This window comes from Talpa occidentalis, unplaced genomic scaffold, assembly GCF_014898055.3.
Source record: "Talpa occidentalis isolate TD23 unplaced genomic scaffold, MPIMG_talOcc4v2.1 talOcc4.3, whole genome shotgun sequence".
Taxonomy (NCBI): domain Eukaryota; kingdom Metazoa; phylum Chordata; class Mammalia; order Eulipotyphla; family Talpidae; genus Talpa; species Talpa occidentalis.
Genome location: NW_023603184.1, coordinates 52,012,204 through 52,031,592, shown reverse-complemented (window position 1 = coordinate 52,031,592; position 19,389 = coordinate 52,012,204). Strand labels below are relative to the sequence as shown.

At 39.7% G+C, this 19,389-nt stretch overlaps 1 protein-coding gene across 2 annotated transcripts in view; it reads left to right on the top strand.

The window, feature by feature from the left end:
* The first annotated feature begins 1,189 nt into the window (after positions 1-1,189).
* Positions 1,190-19,389, top strand: part of CTSC (cathepsin C) — a 41,523-nt gene continuing 23,323 nt past the window's right edge. Inside the window, exons 1-4 of one of the 2 annotated variants that reach the window (XM_037523118.2) lie at positions 1,190-1,532; positions 3,194-3,339; positions 9,352-9,436; positions 13,076-17,599. In XM_037523118.2, the coding sequence (XP_037379015.1) occupies positions 1,361-1,532; positions 3,194-3,339; positions 9,352-9,436; positions 13,076-13,086 (414 nt within the window). In that variant the 5' untranslated portion in view covers positions 1,190-1,360 and the 3' untranslated portion in view covers positions 13,087-17,599. Of the gene's footprint in view, positions 1,533-3,193; positions 3,340-9,351; positions 9,437-13,075; positions 17,600-19,389 lie in introns of those variants that run through there. The other variant, XM_037523117.2, reaches the window with a different exon arrangement.

Below are 19,389 nucleotides of genomic sequence, written 5' to 3'. Positions count from 1 at the left end.
CATGAAAATACAATTACTCTAGACAGTTTTTGAGGCTTTATAGTATTTTCTTTACAGATTATAAAATGATGCCCTATTGGGAAGTACTCAGCTTCCCAGTTTGGGGAACAATTTGGTATGATTTACATTTAAATAAAAAATGAAATGACAGTGAGGAAGGTAGACTCAGTAGGATACACTGGCTGATCAGCCTTCACCTGTCATGATGGAGGATCCACTTGGACTTTCCAGTGGGGATCAATGACTAAGTACAGCGCAGGTGCAAGGGCCTGGGCTTTCAAGGGTAGCTTCTCTTGCCAAACCGAGATTGACTTTCAGAACTAGAAGTCACGATTAAAAAAAAAAAAATGCATGCCTTTATTTTAACACCTCTGGACACTTCTGAGCGTTTTCAAGGCAGAATCTAGGGAAACAAAAGTAAATAATACAGACTTGCTCCCTCGTGATGGATCTAATCTGGTGGAAATGTGTATGAAGAAATACTTATTTTAAGCAGTATGAGCATGGCAAAATGCTTGCACCACAGAGGGCACACGAATCTATTTTATCACTTGCCTTTGAGGACACAGGGCTTGACACTGGAGCCAATGAATAAACTGTGCAGACTGGGCAGCCAGGGGCGTCTCAGGGCGACCAGGGCCATGTCCCTGAGCAGGGAGGCAGCACGGCGTGGTGCTGCCAGGCCGTGGACCATCAGAGGTTGAGACAGCAGCTTCTCGCCCGGCTCCTCGCTCCCTGGGCAAGTGGCTTCTGCCTCCGAGCTCATAGGCCTCGGGGCGCCCCTGGGCCGAGTGGGGAGGGGGGCAGGAGAGACAGAGAAACTTTGTGCCACGGCCGAATTCCCCTCTAGAGGACAGGCAAACACATGGGCAGGAAATCAGACGCAACCAGGCAAAGAAAAGGTCAAGCTTTGAAACGCCGACGGAGGGCGGCTCCCCAGAGGGCCCGGGGGCGCGCGAGTCTTGGAGGAGGAACCACAAAGCAGCAGCAGGTGTCGGCGCGGGAGCGCGAGGGCCCAGGGGGCAGTTGTTAAGAAAAGGAAGTGAAACTCCCCGTTGGCGCTCTGCACGGTGTTTTCTCACCTTCTGTCCCCGCAGCTCCCCCACTTCCCCGTCTCCAGACCCCGCCCCCCGCGCTTCCGCTCCCCCTCCCCCACCGCTTCTGCTTCAAAGGCGCGGGCGGCCGTCGCTGCGCAGCGGGGTCCTCTGCTGTCCGGGTCCTCGCCGCCGGGTCCTCCTGTCCCGGGTCCTCTGCTGTCCGGGTGCTGCTGTCCCGGGTGCTCCTGTCCCGGGTCCTCCTGTCCGGGTGCTCCTGTCCCGGGTCCGCCTGTCCCGGGTCCGCTGTCCCGCGTCCTCCAGCCATGGGCGCCGGGCCCCGCTGGCTGCTGGCCGCCCTCCCGCTGCTTCTGGCCTGCGCGGGCCGCGCGCGCGGCGACACCCCCGCCAACTGCAGCTACCACGACCTGCTGGGCTCCTGGCTGCTCCAGGTGGGCCCCGGCGGCCTCCAGCGCGACGTCAACTGCTCGGCCATGGGTAAGCGCGGGCTGGGCGCTCGGTGCCGCGACGCCTCCCTGTGCGCCCCGAACCCCGCCGGCGGCGCGGGGCGCCCCAGCTCCGCCCTGCCCGCGGGAGCCCGGCGCGGGGGTGCGCGGGGTGCGCGGGGTGCCGTCGGGCGCGCTCTGCCGCCACGTGGAGCTGAGCTGCAGGAAACTGGAACTTCACTTTCTGCAGGAACTTTTCCCGCCCCTTGAGTTCTGCTTTTCCTTTGCGAGAGTTGAAACCGCGCAGTTGTCACCTTCTGTAGGCTGTGGAGGGTGCGCGCGTGTGTGTGTGCGCGTGTGCGTGTGTGCGCGTGTGCACGCTGGGGAAAACAAATGAGCAAGGCGTGCTTGGAGGAGAAAAGGAAAAGCAGGAGGAAAGTTTGTTCCTTGCCGCTGGCGGGACAGCCGTGGCGCGCCCTGCCCGGGAGGCTCGCAGAGGCGCAGCGAGCAAAGCTACCCACGTTTTGTTTCTTAAACTGATTCCTGAGCCAGCGCGTGTGTTTTGAAATGACCAGAGCTCAGCGTATGCCTGACTTCTGCGAGCCTCTGAGTGAACACCCCGCGTTGGGTCCGCGCTGGGCACAAGGTCCTTGTGCCTGCTCGGAGCGCCTGACTGAGCGCCAGGAATTCCACCCGGGTGTGTGGCAGAGCCCGCGGGGTGCTGGGGAGGCTTTGCTGTCCTCCCAGCCCTCAACCACCCCCCGCGACTCGTGAGGGTTACTTACACGCCCAGTCCAATTTCCTGTCAGCAGAACAAAGATTCAGGAGGTTCTTACTGAAATGGCCCCACTCAGCACCTCCCTTGCAGATGCTGTGGGACTCTCATAACGCTGGCCATTTCAGCCTCTTTTTTTTTTTTTTTTTTTTTTTTCTTTTAAAAGCTGAACTTGGTGGGCAGGGATCAGGATCGTGTAGGGTCGCGTCCACTCTCTTAAGTCAGGGCATTACCGGAGTGCGGGGCCTGGCTGTGGTGTGCACACAGTAGGACCGTTGCAGACAGCCCTGCCCGCTGAACACACCTCGGCCTTCCTCTAATAGTTGCACACCCTGGAAGACCTGAGCGGCCTTCTTCTGGAGATTGAAAGTTTAGTTCCTATCAGCAGAAATTAGCTTCCTAGCACAGCACTCTCAAGGTTGTTGTGTCCTTTGGAAGGATGCATATGCTGAGGTTCTGGACTATAAAACCACTGAGGACCAAGACACCCTTCTCTGAAGAGACCATTTCTTTTGTCCTTTTGATCTGATGGCAGGGATTCTTATGTTTCCCTTTCTGTGACCATTTTTTCATTTCTCTCTTTCTACCTGTCATTTCCAGCATTTCCCCTTTCTCCCTTTCTTCAGTGTTTTGATATTCTGCTGTGCCTGTACCTCTGCTGGCTGGGCAACATGTCACCTCTCTTTTTGCTTCCTTGGTCCTCAGGCTTACCTGCGATGCTTTGACCCACCCAGAGGGAGGCTGCCTGGCGAGACTGATCTCTTCATAAGCCGTTGGGCACCATATGGGTAGAATGAAAAGAAAGTGCTTAAAAATAACGGCAATTATTGAGATTTTTCTTCCTATTGAAGATTAAGAATTTTCTTCCTATTGAAGTTAAATAATGTTCCTTTTTGTGTGTGTGCATCTTTTTTTTTTTTCTTTTTTTTTTTATTTAGGACCACCAGAAAAGAAAGTACTGGTACACCTAAAGAAGTTGAATACTGCTTATGATGACTTCGGCAACTCTGGCCGTTTCACCATCATTTACAACCAAGGCTTTGAGATTGTGTTGAATGACTACAAGTGGTTTGCCTTTTTTAAGGTCAGTTTTGTTGGCAACTGCCTTTGTATTATCAATAACTTGATAACTGAAGACTCTTTTAATCAGAAGACCCTGAAAATTTTAATTTTAGCTTAAGAAGATAATTTTTCAAGAGAAATTAGATGGCATAGTTTTGCCACATATAAGAATTGTGATTTCAGTAGGCTTTAAAAAGCTATCTATATTTGAGTACTGATAGGCCATCTGTATTTAAATTTTCACTTGCATAAGTACTAAATACTTTATTATACCTTCATATCTTTTTTTTTTTCTCCCAAAGATTTATTTATGCATACAAGAACTGGGGTATAGGCCAGAGGTGCGGGTGGTGAGAGGATTCACCAGAGACAGAGTGGGGAGCAGAACAGGCAGACTGACTGAAATACACTGCTGAGGGGAGCAGTGGGTGAGACAGGAGAGGTCTGCTCGCCATGTGGGTTGCTCCCTGGCCAGCAGGGCATCAATCTTGTCCTGCAGAGGTTCCAGACAGCTTCACAGTGCTGTGCTTAACCCCTTACACCACGAGGGAGGTCCTCTCCCTTCACTTCTACACCTTATTTGTGTGGCTTAAGTCAGTTTGTTCTGAATCTGTAGGACATACATGGGTGTTACAGATTTTCTTGTTACAGATTTTCTTGGAATTATTATGCTACCCTCTGATCATTGCTTGTTGGCTCTGAGAAATTGAACTAAATATCTCAATGAAATACTGTAATGCACTAAGCAAGATAATAAGGATAACTTATTTGGCTAACAAGACAAAGAGGAGAGACCATTAGATAACTTTTCTGGCCAATTCAAGTAAAATGTAGCCATTCCAGCTAGTTTTCATCTCTCACTAGGGAAGAACTTTAAACACTTTGTTTCCAGTTTTTGCAATGTAGATAGTTTACCACAGATTGCTGTCCACCTCAGATATTCTTTTGAAGTTGGCACTTTTCCTCTTAGCAGAGTATTGAGTGGCTTAAGTAAATTGCATCCTCAAATCTAACTGTTTCTTATTACAAACAGAGTAAATAAAGACAGACTTTTTCATAGGATGGTGTTTACAGCCCTGGAGCATCTGGTAAGGGTTGAACAATTACAGAGATTTGTGGGAAAGTGGGGGGTGGTAAAGAGGATGAAAGAGAAAGCACCAATAAAAGACAGACTTCTAAATTTACTGTGATTTCTCACATTGGTTGTGATTTCATCAGTATGATACAGTGTTGCATCATAGCAAACGTATTTCTCAGAATAGTACTCCCCATTAACTTTTTAATTATGAAGACCATTCTTTAATATGGAAAAGGATAAGAGAGAGGAAAAACTAGTTTCTCTTCAACTGCATTGACAGGTCTGCTGTTCTATCCATATGGCCTGTTGAAGGCAGGCAGTGACTTTATTAGCTGAAGCCCATGCTTGATCATGTATTAAATATTTTTAATACCCAGCCTCTCTGGTGGCACAAGGGGTTAAGATGCAGCCTATGAAGCTTTTCAGAGCCACTGCAGCATGAGTTTGAGCTTGGCCAGGAAGCTACCCACATGGCAGACCTCTCCTGCCTCCCTGCTGTTCCCCTCCGCAGTGTATTTCAGTCGTCTCCCTGTTATGTTCCCCACTCTGTCTCTGGTGAATCCTCTCACCCCCCCCACATCTCTGGCCTGTACCCCAGTTCTTGTATGCATAAATAAATAAATTTAAAAAATATTTTAATGTCACCACTTGATAGTGTATATTTAAAAAATCATAATATTTATGTAAATTTAAAGTGTAGTTTGTATGTGGTAAATGTCAATCAATCTGAACATAGTGCTTAGATCTTCAAATAAATAAACCTAGAGCTTTGTAGACCTGTTGTTGATACTCTGTCATAGTCCCTCGAAAGATTTTTGCTTTCAGTTGAGAATCAGTTGCCATTGGAATTAATGCACAAGAGATGTTCAAGACAAGTGTTACTATACACTTGCTCAGGCCCCTCATTTTTCCTCCCCTTTCCCTGCTTTTCCCCTCACCTCCCTCCCTCCTTTCCCTTTCTGTGTGACACATAATATAAGGCTTTTAATCAATATTTGCTTAACAAATGAAATTGAATGGATCAAGTGGAATTCACTTGAAAAGGGGGGATTGAATAAATGATTTAAATGCAAGATGGGGAGCTGTATATAAATAAGTAAATAGGTTGGTTTTTTTTTTTTTTTCAATTTGGCTTAGAAACTTTTTCAATCTTCTATACAATTAGAGAAACTGGTGGGAAAATTTCTAAAATTACCATTTAATTATAAGAGACATAATTAGAAACAGAAAAGAGCAGATCTCCTTTACTCTCAGCTTAAATAGAAATCTGGAGTTGGAAGGTGCAGAGAGAATAGCTGGTACGAAAGGAGGAATCAGAACACTTCTTTGTATTTCTTTTTACATTTCAGTGTATGCAGGCTGATATTTATACATAGCCTCAGAACATTAACCACAGGTCAATAGAAAATCACCTTTTAAAGCGAAAGAAGGTTGCAAGTGTTCTGAATTTTAAGTGAAAGAGCTAGTAAATGCACTGCTGTATGGTGATGCCCTGTCTGATCACATGCCTCTGGATGGCATTCTGTCATCCTGCTGACTTCGATTTATTTTTAAGTGTCCTTTCGACAGAGTCATTATCAGGGCTGTTTTCATTTCCTGCTGAAAAATCAACCACTCCAGTAAAAAGTTAGGTCTTGTGATAATGATTGTCATTTCGATAAGCAGAGTAGATGATTTTCTTGATATTTTGTTATTAAAAGTTTTCTTTACATAATCAAATGATTCCAGTTAAACTTGTTTTGTTGAGTGATAAAATGGCTTGCTGTTTTAACAAACCCAACTGAAAGAATATTAGGTAGCAGAGTTTAAAAAACAAAATATGGAAAAGTTGGTAGAGTAGAATTGACTTAAGATTATAGGAAAGTCAAGCACTTTCGGAAATATTTATTAACACAGAAAGCTTTCTGAAGTGTACCATAAGTGTCAGGATATTTCCTATAGTGGTCTGGGGAAACCATGTCTGGTGTGTAACTGAGGAAAAACAGTAAATTATTTATTACTTTTTAAATAGTTTTATTAAAGTAGCATTGTACTATATTGTATAAATTGCAGGTATGACCTATTTAAGACAGAGTCTACCTATACTTACTTAAATTCACTCCTAAGCCATTTCTCTCTATATAGGATAAATACATTTGATTCTTTTTTCCTGATTAAACTAGTTTTTTTTTTTTTTTTAAGATTTATTTATGCATACAAGAACTGGTATAGGCCAGAGGTATGGAGAGTGAGAGGATTCACCAGAGAGAGAACGGGGAACAGAACAGGCAGATTGACTGAAATACACTGCTGAGGGGAGCAGCGGGTGAGACAGGAGAGGTCTGCTTTGCCATGTGGATAGCTCCCTGGCCAGGGATCAGACTTTTGCTGCGGAGGCTGTAGATAGCTTCATAGGTTGCGACTTAACCCCTTGCACCACTAGGGAGGCCCTAAACCAGTTTAATAGGTAAAGCAAATGAAAGTTTTACTACAGACTTTATTTTATTTATTTTTTTTAAATTTCTTCTGTTCTTTTTTTTAATTTTTTAAAGTTTATTTATTTATAGAAGCACTGGGTACAGTCAGAAGTGCGGGAGGTTGAGAGAATTCACCAGAGCCAGGGCAGGGAGCAGAACAGGCAGACTGACAAGTACACTGCTGAGGGGAGCAGCAGGCAGCAGGAGAGATCTGCGTGCCATGTGGGACCCTCGCTGATGACCAGGAATTGAACCGGCGCTGCAGAGGCTGCAGGCAGTTTCACAGCCCAGTGCTCAACCGCTGCGCCACCGGGGAGGCCCAAATTTTACTACAGACTTTAGAAAGTATCTTTTAATGAAGAATTATCAAAACTTAAGCAGCATTGTTATCCATGGTTAAGTGTTTTATGTATCTATAACATTATTTTCTCAGGAAATTTTATTTTATTTTTCTAAAGATTTATTTGTTTATACAAGCACTGGGTACAGTCAGAAGGGCAGGAGGGTGAGAGGATTCACCAGAGTCAGAGCGGGGAGCAGAGCAGGCAGAAGGACCGAAGTACACTGCTGAGTGGAGCAGCGGGCAGCAGGAGAGGTCTGCGCGCCATGTGAGACCCTTGCAGGTAGCCAGGGATCGAACCGGTGCTGCGGAGGCTGCGGGCAGCTTTGCAGCCCAATGCTCAATCACTGCGTGACTGGGGAGGCCCCTCAGGAAGTTTCATATGTATATCTGCCAGTTACTCTATGCGTTAATATCTGTACATTATATACATTATTCTGTATGTCAGTTGGGGTTCCAGATTTCTTCAGTGACTTTTCCCAGACCCTACTTGTTCCTTTTTACCCTTACATTATATTTTCATCATTTTTTTTTTATTGTTGTTCCTCCTAAAAACTTGCAGAACGTGTGATACTTGAAGGGTATTCTCTTTGGCTCCTGATCCATCTTCTCTCCAGAGCCTCCCGCAGCTCATCGGAGAAGACATCTCCACATCCTTCTTCCTGCATTCCACCTTTAAAGCAATTGTGATATCACTTTTATTATAAACTTGCTGTAATTAATTCTCCTTATTCAAGCCTTATTTGAAAGATGGATATTTTCACGATGTGGGACTTCTACATTCCCCCCGCCCCTTGATTTTAATTTCTTGAGAATTTGGGAATAGAACAAGGGTAGTATTCTTTTTTTTTTTTTTTTTTTGCATGTGACTTGACTCAAAGTCTTGTGTAGTTTGAATTGGTTCAGAAGCACTAAATAGCTATTTTTAAAGATCTTTTCCTACTCAGCTTCCTGTACACATTCAGTTATTTACACTTTGTGGTAGCTACACACACAAATACAATTAGAAACCACCTGAACAGATACCTAAGTATTTAAAACAGCTTTGTATAAAACAGTAAGGTTAAACCTATGGCAAAACAAACTAATCTTAGAGATATTCAATCAAAATTTTCTTTTAAAACACTATACTGACTATAATAAAAGACAGTCTTCCTGCAGGACAGTTTTAATAGCATTTACCATTTGGTTATAATTGGCACAAACAAATTTGCACCCCTTGAAGTACCTATATATTAAAAGCAGCCATCTTGTTCTATAAAAGCACAGTGCAATAAAACAATGTAATTCTGTCTAATTATATGATAAGTGGTTAAGTATTTTTTTCTTTATGCTTTTATGTACTTGTTCATTTTTATGATGAACATACATATAGCTTCTCTGTACACATGATTGACCTCTGCCAAATTACCCAGAGGGAGGAGTCATATGAAACACAGTAGACTCCAAAGAGGATTTCTAATTTTTAAGTTTCTCCTTGTACTTCTCAAAGGCTTGAAAAAAAACTGACTAGAAAAGGGAGCAATAGGGAAAGAACTCAGATTTTATTTGCAGATTAAGCTACTCAAGGGCTGGAGAAGATGCAAGGATGGAAACAAGACTTGTGACTGAAAATTTTATTGGGAGATGGTCAAGCAAATGTCATTGATCTCTAATTAAGTTTTTCCTGGGACTCCACCAGACTTACACTGGCTGTAAAACTAAAATAACATCATCATGGGTGTTTGTAAAGCATATTGCTACTTAAAACAAGAGTGGTATGGTGAGAAATCCGTATCAGAGGATTTACTTGCCCATTTTGTGTTCTAGTGGCTTTTAAATTTTAAGCTTGTCACAATAGTCAGAAATGTCAGTGATATATATCTACAATAAAGGTTTTGGAAATAATTTTCCACTGTGACTTCAGGGTTCACTTTTAAGATGCAACAGTACAGCTTTTAGAATACTTATTGGGATATACTTACTTGTTTTGATATTGAGTCAATGCACTAAAATCAATATTTTGTCTTAAAAAATAACAAAGGTTTTCTTTTAAGAGCATTCCATTTGAGGGTGAAAGAGTCAAATTTTAATTTGATGTTTGTGTCACTGCTCTGTCTTCTTTGGTGTTGAAGATAATTAATCCCATCATAATGACTCAGTTTACCAAACTTTTTATAGGATGTCACTGATTTTATCAGTCAGTTGTTCATGCAACTGGGAACAGTGGGGATTTATGATTTGCCACATCTGAGGAACAAGCTGGGTGAGCGTTATTGAATTATTTTCAACTTTCTTATTAAAAATAAGTTTTGCTCCTGCCTGGTGGCTGATGGAAATAAACATCTCTTCATCAGGAGGAGAGAGAGAGAGAGATAAATGGGTGCTGCTCTGGTTTTCTCAGAGATTTCTGGCTTGAGCTTGTTTATTTGCTATTTCTCACCTGCCTGCATTATTTTACTTGAGTGGCTTTTCACTCTACTATGCTCTGTTTGCAATTAACTCTCCCAACTATCATGCTCAAAACATCAGCAATCATAAATCCAAAAGATAAAGACCCAGTTAAGAATAAGACTGGTTCAACTTCTCTTCATATCTTTCAAGTACCTATGCTGCATTAGGTAGCTCATTCGTCTCCTAAAAAGACTCTCACGAGGGAAGCTGTGAGGCTAAGGCATTTTAGGTCTGTCCTCTCCTGGAGAAGGTTGCACTTCAGAGAAGCTGGCATACCTGTCACTCATCCCTGTAAGATGTCACCCATCATTTTAAAACTGGCTCCTTCCTAAGGACATAGAATATTGACTTTTCACTCTACATTCTCTTAACATTTTCAGAATTTATATTTTAACCATTGATTTTACTGAAGCCATAAATTTAGTCATCTGATTTTTTTTTAATTTTATTTTTACATAATTGTTCATTTTTGCATAATATTTGATTTCTCCCCTCAGGTGCAATCCCCATAAAATGCCCATGCCCAGATCACCCTTGAACTATCAATATGGTCTCTTGTGAGTTCTTCCCTCCCCTTTTAAGACCCTTTACCCTGCCACTCCCCTGTGGTATGTCTCAGTTCTGTAGTTTGCAACTTTTTGTCTTTAGTATTTTCCCTGACCCTTGTTCAGTTTCCCTATATCACTCCTATAAGTGAAACCATTTGGCATCTTCCTTTTTCCTTTCACTGAGCATTATTCCTTCCAGCTCCATCCATGTTGCTGCAAATGGCTTGAGTTTACTTTTATGATTGCTAAATAGTATTTCTTGGGTATGTGTACCACATCTTATTGATCCAGTCATCTGTTTTGAATATTTAGGTTGTTTCCCTATGTTAGCTATTGTAAATAGTGCTGCAGTGAACATAGGGGTGCAGGTTTTTTTTGGAATTGATGTTTGTATCCTTTGGGAAGATTCCTAGGAGTAGAACTGCTGGGTCATATGGTAGATCCATTTATAGTAATTTGAGGGTCCTCTCCACAGCTTTCCATAGTGTTTGGGCAGGTTTGTTTTCCCACCAGCAAAGGATTCTTTTTTTTCTCCACATCCTCATCAGCATTTGCTGTTGTTTGTTTGTTTGTTTTTCTTGCTGTTTGTTTTTTTGTTTTTTAACGTGGGCCATTACTGGTATGAGATGACCTGTCATTGTGGCTTTGATTTTCACTTCCCTGATTGTAAGTGATGTTGAGCATTTTTTTTCATGTGCCTATTGGCCATCTGCATTTTTTCTTTGTAGGAGCGCCTTCTTCGCTCTTGTGCCCACTTTTTGATAGGCTTCTATGTTTCGTTTTTGTTGAATTGTGTAACCTCTTTGTAGATCTTTGATGTGGAGTGCAGATATTTTCCCCAATCTGTAGGGTGTTTCTTCATCTTGGTTATTGCCTCTTTTGCTGTACAAAAGCTTTTTAGTTTGATGTTGTCCCGGATGTTTATTTTCCTTCATTTTCTTTGCTTCAGGAAGTAAGGCCTAATTTTTGAGCTGTATATCATGGAGTATTTTGCTTATGTTTTCTTCTGTATATTAATGGTTTCAGATCTTACATCCAGATCTTTTATCCCCTTTGAGTTGGTCCTTGTGTATGGTATGAGGTAGTATTCCAGTTTCATTCTCTTACATGTAGCAGTCCTGTATTCCCAGCACCATTTATTGGAGAGGCTGTCTTTGTTCCAGTGTATATTTGTATATATATTTTTTTTGCTTTTTTGTCGAAGATTAGTTGTACATATATGTGTGGTTTTATGTCTTGGTTTTCAATTTGGTTCCATCAGTCTATTTTATCTGATATAGGTATGGATACCCCTGCCTTCTTTTCAGGGCTGCTTGTTTGTAGAATTGTTTTCCAGCCCTTCTAATCCATGTTTATCTTTGACTCCTAGGTGTGTTTCTTGAAAACAGTGGAAGGTTGGGTTCTGTTTTCTAATCCAACCTGCTACTCTGTGTCTTTGTTTTGGTTAATTTACTCCATTTACATTTAGGGTGATTATTGATACATAGGCGTCCATAGTTGCCATTTTGTTTATCAATTTCTTGTGTGTTTATTCATATCCTTTTTGGAGTCTCCCAGTTCATTCCTCTCTTGGTTTAGATTTTAAGGCTTCTTGTAATATTTCTGAGTTGGGGTTTAGTAATAGTGAATTTCTGAAGATTTTGTTTGTCTGAGAAGGTCCTTAATTTTCCCTCATAGGAAAGAAAAATTTGCAGGATAGTTTTTCTTGGCTGGCATTTTTAATCTTGGAGTAGTGTTTCTTCAGAGAAGTCTGATGTCAGACTAACAGGTTTTCCTTTATAAGTCATCTGTTTCTTCTCCCTCGTCACCATCATTATTTTTTCTTTGTCTTTGACTTTTGGAAGCTTCACTATTATGTGTCTTGCTGTAATTCTCCTTTAGTTGTGGTAATTTGGTGTTCTTCTAGTTTCCTGTATGTCTGTTTTCATTTCCTTCTTCATCATCTAAAATTGTGAAGGAAAAATGATTGGATAGATAGAGAAGTTGATTGAAGCTTATACTTCTTTGCATTTTGACATAGCAACATAGCATTTCTGCTTAACTTTTAAGTAAAAAATCATAATATGAAAAAGGGAACTGGAAACAAGTGTTAAAACACCACAGCTATGTCAGCATTTTCCAAATGGTTTGATAGACCCACAGTGACCCACACATTTACCAGGTTGCTCATGAGTTGTTTCTATGACACATCATATTGTTAAACCTTAGAGTTTCTTCCAGGCAGTGACTAACAACAGATCAAAGTGAGAATTAGAGCTGAAACAAATAAACTGTTTCTTCTGAATTCTGTGCTGGTGGTTGAGTAAGTGTGGATTATTTCTCTCCTTTTCTTATTTAGAGTTAACAAAATTATTTAATGTGCTGTATAGAACTTTAGAAGGAGATTTAATGGGCAGTTTCCCCATCATAAGTTCATTTTTTTCTTCACAAAAATATACTCTCAGATATAAGGTTTAAGAAATTTAGCCATAAAAACCTTCCCATTCCTCTTACTTAGGATGACTTCTTTCTACTAGTAAAGATATTCCTACATTTGCACTGTAAATGGGGCTATTTATAACCTGGTAATAGACTAAACATTTATTCAGACAACACTAAACCTACATTTAGAATTTGTAGAGTATACATGTCTATGTATCTAAATGGCTAAAAGTGGTCTATTTCTTAAGTACATTTCAAAATAATAGCTTTCTGCAACAGCAATTAATTTCAAATGCATCTGCATAGCATGTGTCGCTTAAGCATTCAGTTAGAGAATGGTAGCTTTTTTGTAAATGTCTTAAAATGCACTAAAAAAAATACCAGAATCTCAAATATTACTACTGGTATTTTTTTACTTAGAGCTTTTTAAGAAACAATTCAATCCTTTTTGGCTTGTAACTCTAGTTTTTATTGTCTTATAGTTACTAAATAGATCATCTATTGAGGGGATCTTTTAAAAACTACAGCCAAAAACAGACATTGGGGCTAAGAGGCAGAGCAGCGTGCAACAGTGGACTACTTCTGACACTAGCACAGGCTCCTAGCAACTGCAGTTCCTTGTGGAGTCCTTATGGACATCTAAGATGCAGAGAATTCCTGGGGACACACCTCCAAGGCAGCTGCCTTCCTGAACATTTCCTGGGAAAGCTACAGACACCATTTTGGATTGTGACCAACCAGAGACTACGCAGGAAAAAGAAAAAAGAAATCTGCAAGTCTTAGGTGGCTTCACCAGTCAGCCTTTGAATAAAAGGAACTGTATGCTTCACAAGTTACTTTCTTTTTTGAATATTCTTATATTGAAATGATTTTTCCAAATTTGTTAGGATTTGAAATTTGTGTTTTATTTTGCTCACATTGCAAATTTTATGCGCAGTTAAATTTTCTTGCTAAATGCCTTTGATTTTTCTAATTACCTTACAGCACTTACTGTAAGGTGAAATCAAGTCTTCAAGATCTCTTGAGATGTACAAATAAATTATTGGTGGGAAGTGGCCTTGTGGAAGACATGTTTATATTAGGGTCATAGGGAGGCTTTCTGAGGTCAGGCAAATTGCTATGGAGTATGTTTTTACAGCTCATAGAACCGTAGTATCCCTAGCCAGAAAAATAGTGTGGTTAATACTTTTTTTTTTTTAATTTTGAGCCATCCTCACAAAAATTTTATTAATTAGATGTATTACTGTCTTCATTGACATATCAGAAAATTAGTTGCCTAGAGTACTTAATTAAGCTCATGTTGCTTCTAATTGTAAAATGATAAGGGGTAGCATGCTAAGGACTTCCACTGGGCTAACAAAAAGGAAAATCTTTTCACAAAAAAAAAAGGTAATGACAATCTCAGTCACACTGTGGTAGGTTTTCTGTTGAATCCCATCTATAAGTGCCATGGATAATGGTTTAGTGGAATAAAAAATGTATTGTATTGACGTCTGTTGAAATTTTAGAAGAATTGGTTTGAAGTTTAGGTTTCCTTCCCAAATGAGGCACTTTTCCTAAGCCAGGGTCTTTTTATTTAAGGATGAAATTTCTTTCTTCCCTTTGTAGTCTCAAAACATGAAAGAACTTTGTGAATTACAAATTAAGTACTTTGCTAAATTGACTTGTCTTAATTACACTATTGTTCACATTGATTGCAATCTTTTAGCATTTTCCTCCTAAACAATGGGCTAGTTTCCTTCTCAGGTTGTTTAAGCTCCTGAATATCAGCCTTAGTTAAACTGAAAATAGAGGCCACAGCTAATCCATTTTGTCCAGGAGAACTTTTCTCCTGCATCCTTGCTTAGAGGGAGAAATTTTCCTGTGGAAAGCAGGTTTCCATCATTACTCTGTTGGTTCAGATAAGTTTTTATACCTTAGACGTACTAGTGTACTAGTCTGGAAAAGTCCCATTTTATAAAGATGAAGTAGTAGGATAGCCAGCTACTTGTACCAAAACACCTTCCCCTTTTGTATCCGGTAGATCTTTCTTTATGCAGGACCTTGATGCCACTCTGAAAGCTTCCTCAACTTTCTCAATTTATAGGGGGAACGCTGTTGTCCTACTTCCCAGCGTGCTTTGCAGATACTTCTGAGGGAGTACTTATGCCATTGATATGGAATGATTGATAGCATGCCATCATCAATCTTCCAAGCTGAAAACTGTTTATCTCCCTGTTTATCTGCAGCTCATAATCCTCTTGGGACTTTATAGGTGCTTAGAAAATGAAACATACTGCTCTTGTTTCTCAAAGGTTTTTCACAAGTCATACTGTTACGGAGCAGCCCCTTTCCCCCCTAACAATACCAGCTTATGGAAAGTTCTGATTTCTGGAAGCACAAATCAGGAATTGTGTTATGTTTATATTTTTGGTTCTCTGCTCTAAAAAAATACCTGCTTCCAGAGTTTACGAGTTTCGTGTTTTCAAACTGATTTTCAGGATGTTAATTCTGACAAAGCAACCAATGTGTGCAGCATTGTATTTAATGTGAAAGTTAGAAGCACTCCCACTAAGATATTTTATAGTTTCTGTTTCTCTAAGAAATGTCGCATCTAACTTGACTGTTTTGGTTATAGAAGGGAAGTCTTACTAAATTGCATTTTGTATGTGAGAAGCGCCCCCCCCCCCATATAACAATGCTAAGCATTCTCTGTCTTAATTGCCAGTTTGTCTTCTCTCATGGTTAAACTTAGTGAGAAGTGGCTTCAACTTTGTATTACTGACCATTTTGTTTTCTGTGTATAACATATCACGTGATAAATAATAGGTCTTCAGTAAATATTTGTTTAAGAAAGAAAGCAATATCTTATTGTGTTATTATTGATGCAGTTTTGGAGCTATTGTTCCTTTTGTTACTTAGAGACTGTTGGATCACCCAAACATATTTGTCCAATAATTTCGAAGAAAGCAGATAAGACTTCACGATTTTGCTCTGTTTATGTTGAGACACAGGGCAAGCTAGTGTTATTAGGCAGTTTTAGGGACAGTGCAGGAGGGGACCTCTGAAGAATTAAGGGAGTCTTCAGAGATAAGGATAACCAAGGAAATGCAACCAATTCCACTGGGAAAAACGAACACCGTTGTTAATACTAGGGGAAAAACAAACATCCTAGCACCACAGATAATCTTGTTAAGGATGGTCCTGGTTTTCTTCAGATGATAAGATAAAGTGTAAAGATGCTCACCGGGAGGGCTAGACCATAAAGGTAAAGCGATAAGCATAACAAATGGGAAAAGAAAATACTGTTAAAATAAGGAATGTGAAATTCCTCAGTACCCCCTGAGAGCTAGCCAATCAGGAAGAGAGACTGAACTTTTAACATAATGAGAGAGAAAAAGTATATATTGCCAATGTAATATCCCATACCGGCTCATCTTGGCCCCTCCCAGGTACTTTATACCTGGGAGTCTTTCTTCTTTGTCTCTTTTCTTCCTAAATAAACTTTTCTTTCAAAGACAAGATTTGTCTCTCTCTGCTTACTTACTCCAAAAAGTCTGAATTCCTTTCTATGGTTTCGCGAGATAAGAACTCGTGGTAAAGCGGCAGCAGTTGTTACACACGCCGGCATCAATGTTTAAATTGTGTGTGTGTGTGAGAGACTACGGAGGCCAAAATAAGGTTCAGACTTAAAAACAGAAAAGTTCTAACTTTCAGAACTACTAAAAAGGAAAGTATCTGTAAGGGGAAACAGTGAGCTCTATGACTGCAGTAGTTTCTAAAGTTTGGAGAAGATGGAATCCAGCCTGCAGCTGTGCCCGCTAGGCCACCTCCACAAAGTGCAGTGAGCTAAGCTGGGGCTACATCAGGCTGATTCTAAGTTTCTTCTGCCCTCACTGTTGAAGAAATTATGAGCGTGTAAATTTGTAATGAGTTGAGGGATTTGGCTACTTTACAGAATGGTAAATTTCTGCTTTCTTAGCCAACTTCAGACCATATATTTAGGATAAACTGAATCTTTTTAGCATTGGGAAGTAATAAATTTGTGACCCTGCGTTTTCTAAATCTAGCTGTCAATTTTTTTATTAAAGTGCTGTAAGTTATTTGCAACCACTGTAGCAATTTCCTGGCATTTTCACAGTACAATAAAAAACAGCTTTTGAAATGAATGGTTAAGTCTAATTGGGCAGAAAGCTAGAGATAATCCTTGAAAACTGACATAAGGAAGTGTTTCTGAAGAAAAATGGGATACTCTGGGTGCTGTTGACAGTTTAATAAGAGTATCTGTTCCCTTTGTTTCTTTGGGACTGTTGGACCATCCAGCCAAATTTTCATTACTGAAAATTTTGAATATTTGGAAAAATAATTTACTGATGAGTTTTGAAATCTTTTAAGTAAGGGATTTAAGTAGTTCCCAACCCATTTACTTAAAATATGAAAATATTACAGATTTAGAGAGTTTTTAAGAATGACTGCTTGGTATTAGGAATGATAGTTTAATGGATTTTAAATGAAACATTTGTATTAGTCATATGTAAGATTAAAAATTGAATGTTGTGGTGTTAGAGCCATTTCAAAACATCTGTTTTTAACAACCTTTAAAACAGCTGACAGAACTCACACTAGATATACGACAAATGTAACTTTCATCATTTTCTCATGTTTGTTTATATTTTCTTTGCTAGTATTTGCAAATCCAGGTTTCTTTTCAAGTATTTTTTAAAGCATCTTTTTTTATCATTTAAAGTTTTGTGAAACTTAAATCAGATACAAGTTAGTTTAATCTACATGTACAAGTTAGTTTAGTCAGACAGGGATGTGTGAAAGGAAATATTCTGTGTCCTACCAGTGTCCTTGGTTGCACACTATACATACTTAGATCCTTGGTTGCACACTATACATACTTAGAAGTGAATATCAGGCATTGTAACCGAGGAGAGATATCAGTGCTTTCTTTGCATGTTTAACAATGGTGGATGTTGTTTTTTTTTTTTAATTTTATTTCTATGTTACAAATATAAATAAAAATTGCAATTATTTATCTCCACTATTCTGGCGGATCATCTTTTCATCTCATCTTGGAAACCACCTTGACAGGATATGACCCATTTCAACTGTTCTGTTGACAGTTTTGGCTAGTTTATAAATTCTTTGATAGCATTTATGAAGTTTTAAATAGTTATGTATCCCCAATGGTGAACAAATGGTAGTTCATATTGTTACTTGTTCAGTGTTTTGTAGTTTTTCTAATTCTTCAAATTCTCAATTATTTTTGTTTGTTTAGCCTTAAAATGAAGTTAGTGGAATTGGTATAATTCCCATTGTCAGATGAAGAAATTGAGACTAGTTATAACTTGTTTCATGTTATATAAAAGATAAGTGCAGAACTGGGCAATGCCCTTCTTAGAAAACTGTGTTTATCTCCTTGCCAATTTATTACATGAAGTAAGTATCCAAATATTTGCTTAACATATTACTAATGAGGCAGACAGAGGAACAAGGTGTATGTGGTTTACCCTGCTCAGTGTCAAAAGCAGTTGAGTAATAGATTTGAGATAAGTAATAGAAGTAGTAGCAAAATATCCCAACCTGTGCATTTTCAATTGTTTAATATTTTGAGGTAGGCCTGTTAGGATTGTTGATAAAAGGAGTGAGAGACTGAAGGAAGGGGTTTTTGAGAATATTTGGTGGCCTAATTGTAATATTGATGAAGCAAGCGGATAGTTATTAAATCCTAGTAGTCTGATAACCCTAAATGGAAGGGCTTGAAGACTGTTCAGATTTTATGGAATTATCTATTTGTTACAATGGGAATTGGCATAAATAAATAGTATGTAAATTATCCCAGTGGTACAAGATAGTCTTCAGAGTCCGATTGTTACCAAATTTACAAACTCTCATTTGTAAATACACAGCTAAGATCAGAACACTGAAATGCCTATGTTTGGAGCATGGAGTTTATTGTAGGTTGGCGAGCAAGGAGACAGGAGGAAAATAAAAAAAAGCTCAAGGAGAAAGGGGTTATATTAGAAACAAAGAAAATGTAAAAAAAAAAAAAAATCAAGGTGGAAGATCCTGATTGGTTACTTTCTGTGTAACTCGGTTTTGGGTCCAAAATTGCAACCAAATTTAGCAGCATTTGATTCTGAATTAGATTGTCAGTGAGCCAGGCATCTTAATTTCATCTTCCTTTTTTTTTTTTTTTTTTTTTTTTTGGTCTGGACAATAAGAGTTCAACTTCCAGGACAGCAAACCTCTTGTGTTGTTTCCATTCTGAAATACAACTTATCAACTTATGAAAAATCAGTTGTATTTACCATAGGTGGAGGTATTTTTGTACCATTGTTTCACTCTTGAAAGCTTCCTCTGCTGTTCATGTAAGAAAAACAGAAAAAAGAAAAGACTACCACGACCACCATGGGTTCAAAATATTTATATACACAAAATAAATGAAAACCCTTAGGAAAAAATATTGGCTACATTTTAAGCTGAATACTGTAGTCAAATTCAATTTTTAGTTTTTGTGTGTGTTTACGGTACCATTGCCAACAAAAATCTAGTTTCTATCCCCTGTCAGACAGCTGATGCCCTGAGCCCAATGTGCATTCTCCCCACCCTGTGCCTCTTTGCTAAACACCGTTTAGTTTTTCTACAATTTGAGAGTTTGTTTTTTGTTTTGGCAACTTCTTATTGGCATTAATGTGAAAAATCACAGTAGCAGGAAAAATGACATCCCCAAGAGCATTCAAACCAAAAAAATATCGGGTGCACGTGCTGCTTACAAATTACATGTTGTGCTTACAACGTACTAAGTTCT